We start from the raw sequence: 12,927 nt of genomic DNA, 5'->3' as shown, positions 1-12,927 counted from the left end.
TCCATGATTCATGTAATTTTAGGCAGTTTTATCTTTCGACTCTTACATTCTTCTTTTCAATCAAATTCCTCCCTACTTGTAGTTTCATTGGTTTTCTATCGATAGGTTTTCTTCTACAGATTTACATACACCTTTAAATTATTACATATGCCAACATTGCACATTTGAGGGGTGTCTGACACGTGCAGTGAAGGATGTCACAGCTGTGTAAGGCCCAAAGTCATTTTTACCGTAAGGCCCACATCTATGCGTAGGTAAGATGTCACATGCACACCACGCTAGTACCACTGCCTCATGTAGAGGCGCATGTGGGGCTCACAAAAGTCCAGACTCTTACATGCTTTTCTGTTGTGAATCTTCATCTGTAGACATTACAATCTTTCTTTGTGGTTGTATTTCTTTTGTTGCTTGTTTGTCTGCTGATGTTTTGGAGGATGAAGCTTTCCAGCCTTGTAGAGGACTACTGGAGTGGGCATCTGCACTGTCTTGCAGAATTTCAATGCCCTTGAAATGCAGCCTTTAAGAACTGAAAATCAGCTCCATGGATTGCGTGTATCCTCTCCGTCTCTGAGAGTTGGTAAGCCAGAGAGAGATTGAAGAGGCAATTTCACCTTCTAGATTCCCACTAGAAGATACTGGCTATTCGGAAGCTGTGTACTTTGTGGCCAGTTAGGTGGGACCACAGTGAAGATTCTCTGGCCCAAAAATCAGGCTGCTCCTTTCTTCAGGTAAAGCAATGCGTGCCAATCAAAATGTAGAACTGGTCATATTTTTCCTTACAGTAAACCAACATGACCCATTTGATTGCAGACTGTCATTCTTAGGGTAGGAAACTCTCATGTGGGATCCAGCTGATGGGTGGCCCAGCTCTTGCACATGAGTGACAAGTTGGCTCATGTGCTGCAAATTGACTGGATGAGGATAGTTGGCCCTCATTTTTTAAGGCATGGCATTGCATCTGCCGTACATATGGCTATTCCGGAGTACTTGAGTCATCAAGATCATTTTGCATGGAGCATAGCCCAGAAGATGGTCCAGGTCTAGATCTTATTTCTCTCTCGTTCAATTTTGATCATTGATTTTTGTTTTACTTATCTGTTTGTTAGTTACCTGTTAGATGGTCATGATCATTGATCAATGCAATTTCATGTTATGCTCCGTCTGCGATGATGGCATTGATCAAAGTGCAAGTATACCACTGTACAGTGGATGAGGTGTCAAAATAAAAGTGGTTTTGAACCATTGTTCCTACAATTATCTTCTATAGGTATGGACAGAACCTACCATCTGGTATTTTTTTTTTCACACGCACTCACACCACAATGGGCGCTCGAACCCATGACCTCATGTTGAAACTCTTCTGAGTCTACCACTAAGCCATAGGGTCGCAGGCAACCATCTGGTATATTGGATGGCCATCAAATGGACAGTCAGAATGGATGAAATCAATTGTTAGGAGCTGTGATTTATGAGCTTTGATTAGAGCCTGCTATTTGGACTGTCTGCATTAGTGTTACATACCAATAAATAGTGCCACCGGGGTGGCTATTGCAGCATTTTTCCGCATCTTCCTGACTGGTAACAACCCATCTGCCTATCATTTGCATGACACATTCAATCCTCACAACCTCAAGAAAATGATAGATAGATCCATGAGTGGCTCTACATATTTGGAGCCATCTACTCTCAAATGCTGAAATCACAAACATTTCTACTTCAAATTCAAACATTTCTACTCTCAATTTCTTGAAGCATAATATTTCTTGAAAGGTTGCATCCCTGGGTTTTTGTCATTTAAAGAAGGTTGGCGTCTTTATTATGGTCAGCTCAAGGTCAATGGTTGTTTGGTGCATTCACTCTCATGTTTGAATGCTGAATATGCCTGGTTGGAGTTAAGAAGCCTAAGAGTAGCTTAATGTACAAATCAACATGTGGGGCCCACTATCATGTTTTAATGACATCCAATCTGTCCATCATGTGCGCTCCCTGCTATTCTTCTTTGATCCCAAAACTCAGGTAAGCCACGCCATGTAAAATCATGCCTAAAATCTCTAATGTGGCCTACCTGAGTTTTGGAATGGCCTTAAGAGTTTTTGGGTATCCATTAATGCTGATCTGATGCATCTTCTGAATCGATAAGATAGCCTATAAAAAACACAGTGGGCCCCACATAGAATGCAGGAGGTTTGTAATAGTAGGTCTCCCCATCCAAACTGTTCTTCATGGTGTTGGCCTTTTTTCCCTCCCAAGGAGAAAAGTAGGTGATGCAGATGAAATCCGGCCTCATTTAGTTAACAGTGTATATATATATATATATATATATATATATATATATATATATATATATATATATATATATATATATTAAGGATTAAAAATAATTTTGACAACCAACAATTTATTGGCTGCACCAAATATCATGAAATATCACGATTTTTCATTCTACGAGCGGGCCCCACCTGAGATGGGTCTTGATCATTCAGTAAATTACCTCAAAACAGTTTTAGGTGAATTCAATTGGAGCTGTGAGAACCAAATCCCTGCTGAAAGTGTCTACCGGTGAATTCATTGGTTTTGGATATGTTGAGTGGACTAACTAAGCCATTTCCTCCAAACACAATCTGTTTGAACATTCTCATGTAGTGTCTTGTTGAGTGTCTGTTCGCCTGAGTATGAATGGCCAAGCTACGCCAGAGTAACAAAAATTTTCTTGCAGATGATCTAGGGATGTCAATAGCTGGACCAGGCCTAACCACCACAAGACGGATCCAGTTACGTTTTCAGTGGGATGGGAAGCAAGACATTAAAAACCTTCTTGATTGTGTGGGGACCACATTGTCTCGTATATGCCATCTGATCCATTTAGAAGATGCACCCTACCAAAATGAACGGACAACCCCAAAAGTCAGGCCATTCCAAAACTCAAGTGGGCCTCATCATGTGAGCTTAGAGGTCTTAGGCATGATTTTTCATGGTGTTGGTCACCCAAGTTTTGGATGTGCCTGATTTTTGGGCACCAAAGGGAACATGAAGGTGCACGTGTGATAGATGGATTGGATGTCACGAACACATCATGTGGGCCCATGCATCGCATGGTAGGTTAAGCTTAACCAATGTAACTTTGTAGTGTGTCCCGGCCTAGCATTCCCAACCCCACACTCACTCTTGTGCCAATACAGCAAGCGTGTGGGACATCTGAAGGGTTCATATGGTGGCCTCTCCTTTAAAGATCTCCCAATGAAAGAATTAGGTTGGTCTGTTGTACACAGGTGGCCCACTTGTCTGGGTTTTGTCCATGGTCAGCCTACTTATGCACCACTCAGATGTAAACACGCTTGCAAGATGGCACGTGTTGTGCACGTGGGGCTGCCATACCTCATAAAATAGAAGTACATCTAGCCATCAGGTGGGGCCCACCTTTAATATGTCCTGACCTAAAAATCAAAGTACACCCATCGAGTGGTTACACATCCTTATTAAATATAGATTGTTGATCCTTTTTTTTTAGCCGTCCATTTGCTTCACACGTACATGGCCCACTTGATGAGTGGAGCGGCCTGTTTTGGAGCCTGCTGTGTATCCAAGATGGTTGCTACCTGATGAATGGCCAAGAGCTCACACACGTGCAGAGAGACCTACTGCTTCCCTACGATAGTGACACATGATAAAACAATTAATGCATGTGTACCACCTTTTCCAGCTTTTCATTAAAAACAACTAGACATTATCAGGAGAAGATTATGTTTCAACGCGGACACGTCAGCGCCACCCAAATGGATGCTTCTACCGGATAAAGCTCATCTACAAAGTTTGGAATAATAATTATGACAAATATCGGCGAGATTTTGAAAATCTCACGATATTGTTTGCAGAAAAATTCATCAAATGATATTGTTGCGAGATTTTCGATAACGGGGCCGCGGATATTCTTGCAGCTCTAAGCCGTGTGGGCTCACCGTGATGTATGTGTTACATCTACACCGTTCATATATTTCGCCAGCTCATTTTAGCTGATGAAATAGGGAGAGGATTAGGTGTTGCCCTTACGGTGGGGCCCACATTAATGATGTGTTGTATGTCCACGCGGGCCATCTATTTTTCCAGCCCAATTTAGAACGTGTTCCCATAAATTAAGAAGAACATAGGAAACATTGGTGATTGAACGCTCACCATTAAAAACTTCCCATGTCCCACAACAATGCCTACCATGATGTTTCTTTTCCATCCAACCCGTTGATAAGGCCAACCAAACCTGGATGAAGGTAAAAAATACAGATCAGATTGATCCAAAACTTTTGTGGCCCACAAAAGGCTTTTAATGGTCATTCACCCCTGTTTCGAGTGGTGTGGTCCACTGGAGATTTGGATTTGCTTAATTTTTAGAATAACATTCTAAATTGACATGGGAAAACGCATGAACAGCGTGGATATACAAAAAAATTCTTCAAGATGGCCCGAGCCGGTAAGAGTAACACCCACTAAGTTATTACCTGGCTAACACCCAATCAGCTTCCCGTGAAAGGGAACACCCAATCAGCTTCCCGTGAAAGGGGAAATGATGCCTATGTTTGGTAGAGCCCACCGTGGTGTTTGTTCATCATTCAACCCATCATAAGGTGAACTTAAATGAGGGAAAAATAAAATTAGATAAAAAGTTATAAGCGGAGGGCCTTTATTTCACATTGTTTCTTGTGTTGTGGCTGGAATAAACTTTAAATCAGCCTCTTGTTTACAATCATATTCTAGAATGAATTAGGGACACAAATGAACAGAGCCAATTTGCCTCATCTTGTGTAAGAATAAGCAAAATCTACTCATTAACTAGACCACAATTGTATTATGTTATTTACCAATGGCTAGAAATATTTTTATATGGTGTAGCCAATCTTATGAGTGGATGGAGCCAATTTTTATACAAGGTGATCCTCATACTTTGGGAGCTGGATGAGGCAAGGGTCAGCTAAGCCTTATATGGTCTATATGAAGAGCAATGAATTTTTGCAGCCTTGGTGTGAGGAAAAACTAATTAAACCTAACCTAAACCTAACTTTTTAAGTATGTTAGGTTGGTTGGACCATCTATCAACCTCAACCTAAACCATGACTACCTCTATTTACACATAAATAAAGATTGATATTGGCACTTTTTGTGGCATTTTTGCAAAACTTAATAATTTCTCCTTGTAAATTTCATAGCTTTAATAAGGCGTGAATTAAAAGGGCGATGAACCCCCTCTAAAAACAATTTCCTTTTTATAAGAGTTATATATGGTATATCCGGCCTTAATAAAACATGTATACTCACGCACATGTGGACCCTACCATGATACCTGTTCAAGTGATCCAAAACGTTCATTCAACTTCCCTCATGGTGCCATGTGTAGCTTGTGATTCTTACACCACATGCATATATGCCAATATCCAAATGCATACATAAGCTATGTGCGACCACACACCTTCAAGTATCACACGTGTGCAACACATACTACTTTTTAGGATCATCTGAATTTTATTTTATTTTTTTTAAATCTTTTGAACGGATGGCTGATCATTTCAGTTTAGGAAACGCAGCCATATTGGACGGGAAGAATAGAGGACTGTATCATCGATGGCCTTAAAATCGCCGGCAAAAATGAAAACAATTTACAAGTGGTTGCAATTCAGAGAGTGAAAAGCCAAAGAAAGGAACGGCTATCATTGTTCATTAGTATACCATCTAAGGCAGAGCCCAGTAAGTGAACGGTCCAGATCCACTGTCGAACCTTCCACGTGGACAACGGATGGAAAGTGCCTGCCCTTATATAATTCTCTCTCTATCTTGGTTACGTGTTGGAATGGAATGATGAGCGTGGAGCCGCCCCAGCTTGGCGTCTTGGTAGCTAACAAGCACAATCGCATCATCCACCGATGGCCCAGCTCAATGTCGGCTGGCCAATCACGGCACGCTATTTCTTTTCTCTTCCACCAACGCCCGCAACTATTTCCGCGCCAAAAACGCACCCAAGCTAACGGTTTCCCAACGTATGCCAGATCAAATACAAACCTTTCTAGGTTAATGCTTAACATTCAAATTCACCTGCAGCGTCCACTGTATTGTTTTAATGGAATCCAATCCGTCCATAATGCTTATTACCTCGTAGTACATTTAGGTACCAAAAATCAGATCGATCAGAAACTGATTTGAGCCACACCATGAGCTGAAATATTCACAGGGCTACAGAATTTTAGCTCAGGCTAATATTTTTATGTTTTCAGTCCATCCCTGTATAAATGACATTATGAACAATTTGGATGGCATATAAACATATGTAGACGCCAGGGAGGTTTGAACGGTAGATATTTCTGGCCCACTTTTTCTGTAAGTGGGCCACTCGAATTTTGGATTTGCCTTTTTTTTGTACTAATATGATCTAGCAAAATGGATGGATGGGGTGGATTCCTCGCAAACACTACAGTGGGCCCCACATATCTTCTAAACGCAGGAACTTCTAGACAATCCGCGTCCACAATTGATGAACGGCGTATCCTTCATACGTGTGCCACGTAGGCGGGTCCAAGTTCCGCGAGGCTCCTTCTCCATCTCACTCGCGCGAGCCCCGCTAGCACTTTCAAAGCTAACTGCTATATATCCGTTAATTTAAATAAGAGAATTAGTCTTGTAGTCCGCGGACTACTGAAATAAATCTGTAGACCGCTAGTTAGACAATGCATATCAATAATCAGGACCGTTCAACATTTTCTCACCATCAATATACTTTTCAAAGCATATGATTTACCAAAATTTTTATCCATAAGATATACACAAATATAAAATCATAAACTGGTATAAGATGACATTCAGGTCCATTTTTTGAACGGTTAGGAACATCTCTACAGAGAAAGAGACCGTCCATCGCCTATCCATGGTGGTGTCAACCTTCTGATCTGGTCTTGACACTAATCCACATGGTCCAGCTGTCGAACTACAATTTATTTCAGTAGTGAGGACTACCTACCTTTCACCTTTTGTTGAAAAAATAAAAGAAGCCGTAGAGAATCCACCCATCTGAGCAAACCACCACCGTCCAAAGTGGCCATGTGCAGGTGGGCCCCACCATAACCACCTGTCTGTCATTAAGCCTCGCCAATACCAAATGCCACTAGCAGAGCAGAATCGCCACTCTCATCCTCTTCTGAAAAAAAAGAAAAAAAAAAGGCCATTTTCAGGTTTTAAACCAACCTCAAGAACTTAAAGGCAGTTCCAAAGAACTCTCATTCTCTTAAAAAAAGAAAAAGACAAGACCTAAAAAAAGCCCCTTTTCAGGTTTTAAACCAACCTCAAGAGCTTAAAAGGCAGTTCCAAAGATAGAGATAAAGAAAACCATCCTTTCGTAGAGGAGAAAACCTAACCCTAGATTTTGCTTCTTCCTCCTTCCAGAAGCTTCCTCCAATGGCGGATTCTGGGGTGGAGGAAAGGACCGTTAATGCCGTTGAAGAGGAAGGAGAGGAGACGATTCTGGAAGGGATGGCGGTCTTGGATTTCGACATGCTCTGCGCAACCGTCGCCATGCAGACTCAGGGGATTTTGGCGGGAAAGGGAGGGAAAATGGAAGGAGAAGAAGAGGGAGGGGAATTCGGGGGAGTGCAGAGGATGTGGGAAGGAGAGGTTCTTGATTGCTTTGATGACCGTCGGATCGTTCTCGAAACCGTGTTGTAAGTTCCGTCTCTGTGGTTTTTTATTTTTTATTGTTATTATTATTATTATTATTTTAAAAAAATTGGGTTGTTTGAATTTTGCATTTTTGGGAGGCGATGGTAGCGGCTTTTTCTTTTTGAAAGTTATAGATTATTATTATTATTATTATTATTTTGTGGGGTTTTATTTGGAAAAAAGAATGAAAAACTGGTAGGGTTCCGAATTTGAATTTCTGGGATTAGAATCTGTTTGGAAGGGAAAGCTGCGATTTTTCACAGATTTATTGGGTTTAATTTATATAAAAAAGGAAATTTGGGGTTTTCAAAGTTGAAGATTTGGGGGATTTTGAGTTATTATTGTTTGGTAAGGAGACGTGGTTTTATGATTGATTTTAAGGTTTTATCATAAGGAAAGATGAATGTTTTTGGGAATTTGTTTTTAAATTTTCTTCTGCCTCTTTTGATGATATGATCTTGTTTTTTCTGGGAATTGATTTGCAAGATATTACAAAACCACAAATGCATATTAAAAATGATGATGATGTTTATTATTATTAGTAGTAGTATTTTGATTCCTAGATAGAATGGATTTTTACTTGAGGTGGAATTTTGATGTTGCAGTTGTCCATGCTATAGATTTGGGAAGAATATGGGGAGAGCTGGTTTTGGGTCTTGTTTTCTTCAGGTAAATATTTCGTTTATCATTGGAATGGATGGCTGTTATTTGGTAGCGAAGGCCCATTATAGATGTAACCCAAAATACCAATTCAGGCTATTAAAAGTCCCTTAATAGTTCTGCATGAAAAGGTGCTGTTTGGAAACCGTCGCTTTTGTGACAGGTAGTGTGCGCATGCCATCCTTTTCCCATCAAAGCGAATGTTTACAGAATTGACTGAAATGGACCTCCCACCTAAATATAACTTGATTGTGATTTCCCCTACTACTACATTTTATCCAAACATGGCCTAAATGCAAAATTCATGATTTTATTTCAGTAAACAACTTTTTAATCGATTGGCATGTAGCATATTATAAGGGATTTTTTAAAAAAAAAACCTTCGCACAGCACATGAATTTATGTCCCGTGAGCTAATGTGGACTGTGTGTCCAACGTCCCACTCTGGTGCATCACGGTCTTAGTACTTCTAATTGACATGTAATGTACTAATTTATGACTAGTGCCGGTTTTATTTATTTATTTATTTTACACACACCCACACACACCACGTGGTTACTCGAACCCATGATCTTGGTGTTGAAACTCACGGAGTCTACCACTGTGCCATGATTAGGGGACCCATGACCGGAGCTGGTTTGTATACTGTGCTCTGCGTAAAAGTGGGAGACTTGTTGCAGTGATCCTTGTGATATGGACTGTTAGTGAGGGCATTGCTGGTTGTCACCAATGTTCTTTTCTCCCATCCATTTTTAGGTCCCTAATCAGACAGTTATGGCCGCATGATCAGTGAACTTTTTTCACCGTAGTCCATAAATGTAGCTCCGCAAGATGAATGTCTTGGGTACCTGAGGCTTCTGCCACCTGTCCAAATTCCTGTGCACTGCAGCAGATAATTAAATCTGTGATCTGCTCCTAGCTTAGATATACCCTATATAAAATTGCTGCCAAATGACAAATGCATAGGTCAATTGTATCCTTTGTTTTTGGCAATACCATAAGTAGTAGAGTGAAATATAAAAATAAAAAAAGGAAAGAAAGAAAGAAAGAAAAGAAAAAGGAATACAAACACTGATTGCTCAATAGGATGTTTAGTCCACCCAATAACTGTGGCTACTAACTCTATCTTCAGTTAATTTTCTCATTGTGATGGATGTGATAAGAATAAACTGCCATGAATGGGTTGCTTGTGTCTCTCTTCATGACATCTGCTCCTTTCAAAGAGTATTTCATCCCTCTATCCCTCCACCTAATGACACTAAGGAATTCCCCTCCATAACTGAGGGGCTCGGGAGGAGATGAGATGGACTCGACATCTTGCTGTAACACTTAGACCTTTGCCATGTTAGAATCAGGGTTGAATAGGTGAACATCAATTCCTATCAGGAGATGTTCTTGTTCCAGTTGAGGTGATTGGTCTAGTCCAGTTTTAAAACTGTGATTAAAAGAGTAGGACCGACAAGAATGCAGTCGTCTGAAGCAGCCTAGGAGCAACCACAATCAGAGATAAAATGATGGAGGGTAGATTGAGATAGTTTGCCATGTGCAATGACGACCATAGATGGGTCTGGTAAGGAGGGGAACGTTGATTAGGGTTGAAGAGCAAGACCTAAAGGATTTGAATCAAGGCGGCAAGAGGGTATACGAAGGCTTGTTCACATACAAAGGATAGGGCCTTAGGATCGATTGGTGAAACATGATTTACAGGGGCAATCCCAGCTAGTTGGTACAAGGCTATGATGATGATGATGGAAATTATAGGGGCCACAAAAGGAGTAAGATTGGCACCTCTTTCCACGAGGTGGTTGTCCTTGAACTGAAATATTGGGATGGGATTGATTTGCGATCAGATTGGGATGGAAACCTTGAAAACTAAGGAAAGCAAAGTGAATTCCTTTTTATTTGACGTTTCCTCCATTTGAGAAATATATTTAAAAAAAGGAAGAAAATAGATTTACTTTCCTCAAAAGTGAATAAAACCTTTCTTCAAAAAGTTAATTGGTGGAAAAAGAGGTTTCCCTCTGATGTGATGTTCTACAATTGCTACTCAAACACTGAAAAATAGAAGGAGAAACATTTTCCAGGATGATTGCTGTAACAAAACAAATCGGTGTAAAGGATTTCCTTACCCCAGCAGTGACATCACTTTTCCTTCCACATATGTCACCATTTTAGTTTTCCTTTTCCTTCTTTTGTTTTCCCCCAATCTGAACACACCCTTAGCTACATCTCCAATATAGATAGATGGACGTTCGCCCCATATCTGTGACACTACTGATATTCGGATTATGTTTGATTTTTCTGAGAACATTTTCGTTATGTTATAGGGCTGGCACCTTATAAGTGATGGATCCCAAATCATCTTTTTTTTTTTCTCCCAGTTGCTATTTTGAGCAATGCAGCTAATATTATCTTATTATAATCGTTCATATTCAAATAAGACACTTATTTGGGAATTGAAAATCATCTTTCAATACATCTGTGGCCTTAGGCTCTCCTCTTGGCTTTTAAAGCATGTGTTTTTCTCGTGCAGGGGACTATTTATCTTATTCTAGCAGCAACTGCTCTTCTCAACTACGTTGCTTTTGGTGTCACCAGGCGGCATAGCTTTCTGTATCTGGCTGTGGCTTTCACGATTTCAGTTGGCACGTATTTGGGCCTTTTCCGTACACAGATAAGGAAACAGTTCAACATAGGGGTATGCATCTTTTTCCATGGCTATCTTGATTCCTTGTGGACCGTTAAATGTTAATTCCTGATATTAATCTCGTTCTTTGGAAGCGGAGATTAAGACAAATAACTGTGTAATAGTTAAGGATTTGCATACATCACTTGCTTAATAACTTGGGTGTTTCTCTTCATGTCAGGGGAGTGACAGTTCTTTGGATGACTGTGTGAACCATATTGTCTGCCCCTGCTGTACATTATGCCAGGTTAGTTGTTGAATCCTCACCATCCAAATTAGTTATTATTTAAACTGGAATTTTGAAATGAAATGTATTCCATCCATTCTTGACTTGGGATTTACATTTGGGTTGAGCACAGGAATCCAGGACATTGGAGATTAACAATGTCCAAGATGGTGTTTGGCACGGCCGGGGCGACGCCATATGCATAGGAAGGTATGGTGAAGGAAGCAAGGCTTTCTTCGAGCTCCGCCAGCCTCCTCTGATGCCCACGAAATCCCCTGAATTCAATAGCATGGAACGAGGAGTGGGCAGTGATAATCACGCGTGGGATGTTGATATCAGTCATTCAGAGCCTTTGGTCCCACTGTCCCAATAGGGGGCTGTGCTTACAGAGCAGGCCCTACTATTTCTTTCACAGGCATTACTGGATTAGGGAAACCAAGCCATGTGCATTTATGAGAGCTCAAAACTCATGATGCAGGTCTGCAGGAGTCCATTTCATTTGGATTTTCAAGCTGGAGGTTGAAACCGAAACGGGGCAGCTCCAGGAGGCTGTGGTGCTCAATCCCACAGTGGCCAACAAGAAATCTGGATCTTGAATGTGCTAGTACGTGGTCCGGCCCAACGGTCATGATCACGGAACTCTAATGGAAGCGGCAAGATTGGAACTGCAATTTTATATGGTTTTGATTGCCCCATCCTCTCTGTAATCCTTTCAAGTGACAGCATTTAAGTCAATATAAAATTAAAAAAAAAATGAAAGAAAAAAAGAAGAAGAAAAGGTTCATTTCTTGGCTTTTTATGTGGTTTTATGTGGTATCTTCCTGGATATTGATCCGGATAACCACTATTCCAGGATATCAAATGCACTGGTTTGAACACACCCTCATGTTGTGCGTTTGGATGCACTTCTGCAAAACCCTGTTTGAACCCCCACTCGGTCAAAATAGGCACTAAAAAGCCTGCTGCCTCAAAAAAGCATGCGTGAAAACCCGTTTTGCCGGAATCCCATCTGCACAAGTGCATCCAAATGGGGCCCTAAAGCTTCAGATGCAATTGTATATTGCCTCACCTTTTTCTTTCCTTCTTCCATTTCCACACTGAAAAAAATAAAGATGCCTGCCTTCATAAATTGCACATATAGCATAGCATGCTCATAACTCAACTTAAACCATCCAAATGATTATTTTAGGGAATGGTCCCAAAAAATGAAGCAGATACAAATTTGATGTGGACCACAACATCGGAAAGATTGGTTATTGACCATTATAAGCCTTTTGTGGGCCACGAAAGTTTTGGGTCAAGCTGATATTTGTTTTTTCTGTGACATTATCAACAGTTTGGATGGTCAACGAACATCAAGGTGGACCCTAGGAAATTGTTAATGTTGTGCATTCAACGACCACTGTTTACCATGGTGTGGTCCACCTGGAATTTGTATTTGCTTCATTTTTGGGACCATGCACTAAAATAAGCTGGCAAAATTGATGGACGGGGTGGATATACTATGCATACATCAAGGTGGGTCCACTCACATAGCTGGTTTAAGGTCCCAGCCGCACTGATGTTCTACCTGGTTGATTGTTAGACATTTAATGGATGGTGAAAATTGAAGTGGTCAATGGCGTGAATTTAACAAACGAGTGTCCATATCGAGAGGCATAGATCA

The 12,927-nt window shown here is 40.7% G+C and overlaps 1 protein-coding gene and 1 long non-coding RNA gene across 3 annotated transcripts; one reads left to right on the top strand and one right to left on the bottom strand.

Moving 5' to 3' along the window:
- Window positions 1–7,214: 7,214 nt before the first annotated feature.
- On the top strand, window positions 7,215–12,060 carry LOC131237141 (protein PLANT CADMIUM RESISTANCE 8). 2 transcript variants are annotated; one of them, XM_058234817.1, is made up of 5 exons: window positions 7,215–7,691; window positions 8,295–8,358; window positions 10,948–11,047; window positions 11,217–11,282; window positions 11,395–12,060. In XM_058234817.1, exons 1-5 carry the CDS (start codon window positions 7,463–7,465, stop codon window positions 11,632–11,634), a joined length of 699 nt encoding a protein of 232 aa, XP_058090800.1. In that variant the 5' UTR covers window positions 7,215–7,462; the 3' UTR covers window positions 11,635–12,060. The 2 variants fall into 2 exon arrangements, with proteins under 2 accessions (XP_058090800.1, XP_058090794.1); XM_058234811.1 differs by having other exon boundaries at window positions 7,217–7,691; window positions 10,883–11,047.
- Window positions 9,376–9,748, bottom strand: LOC131237153 (uncharacterized). The gene is made up of 2 exons (XR_009167071.1): window positions 9,607–9,748; window positions 9,376–9,546 (listed from the first exon to the last, which is right to left on the bottom strand). It is a non-coding gene; the product is annotated as an uncharacterized LOC131237153 (long non-coding RNA).
- Window positions 12,061–12,927: the final 867 nt, after the last annotated feature.

Source organism: Magnolia sinica, chromosome 1 (genome assembly GCF_029962835.1).
Source record: "Magnolia sinica isolate HGM2019 chromosome 1, MsV1, whole genome shotgun sequence".
Lineage (NCBI taxonomy): Eukaryota > Viridiplantae > Streptophyta > Magnoliopsida > Magnoliales > Magnoliaceae > Magnolia > Magnolia sinica.
The sequence above is the reverse complement of the archived record's forward strand: the minus strand, read 5'-3'. Positions and strand labels throughout refer to the sequence as shown.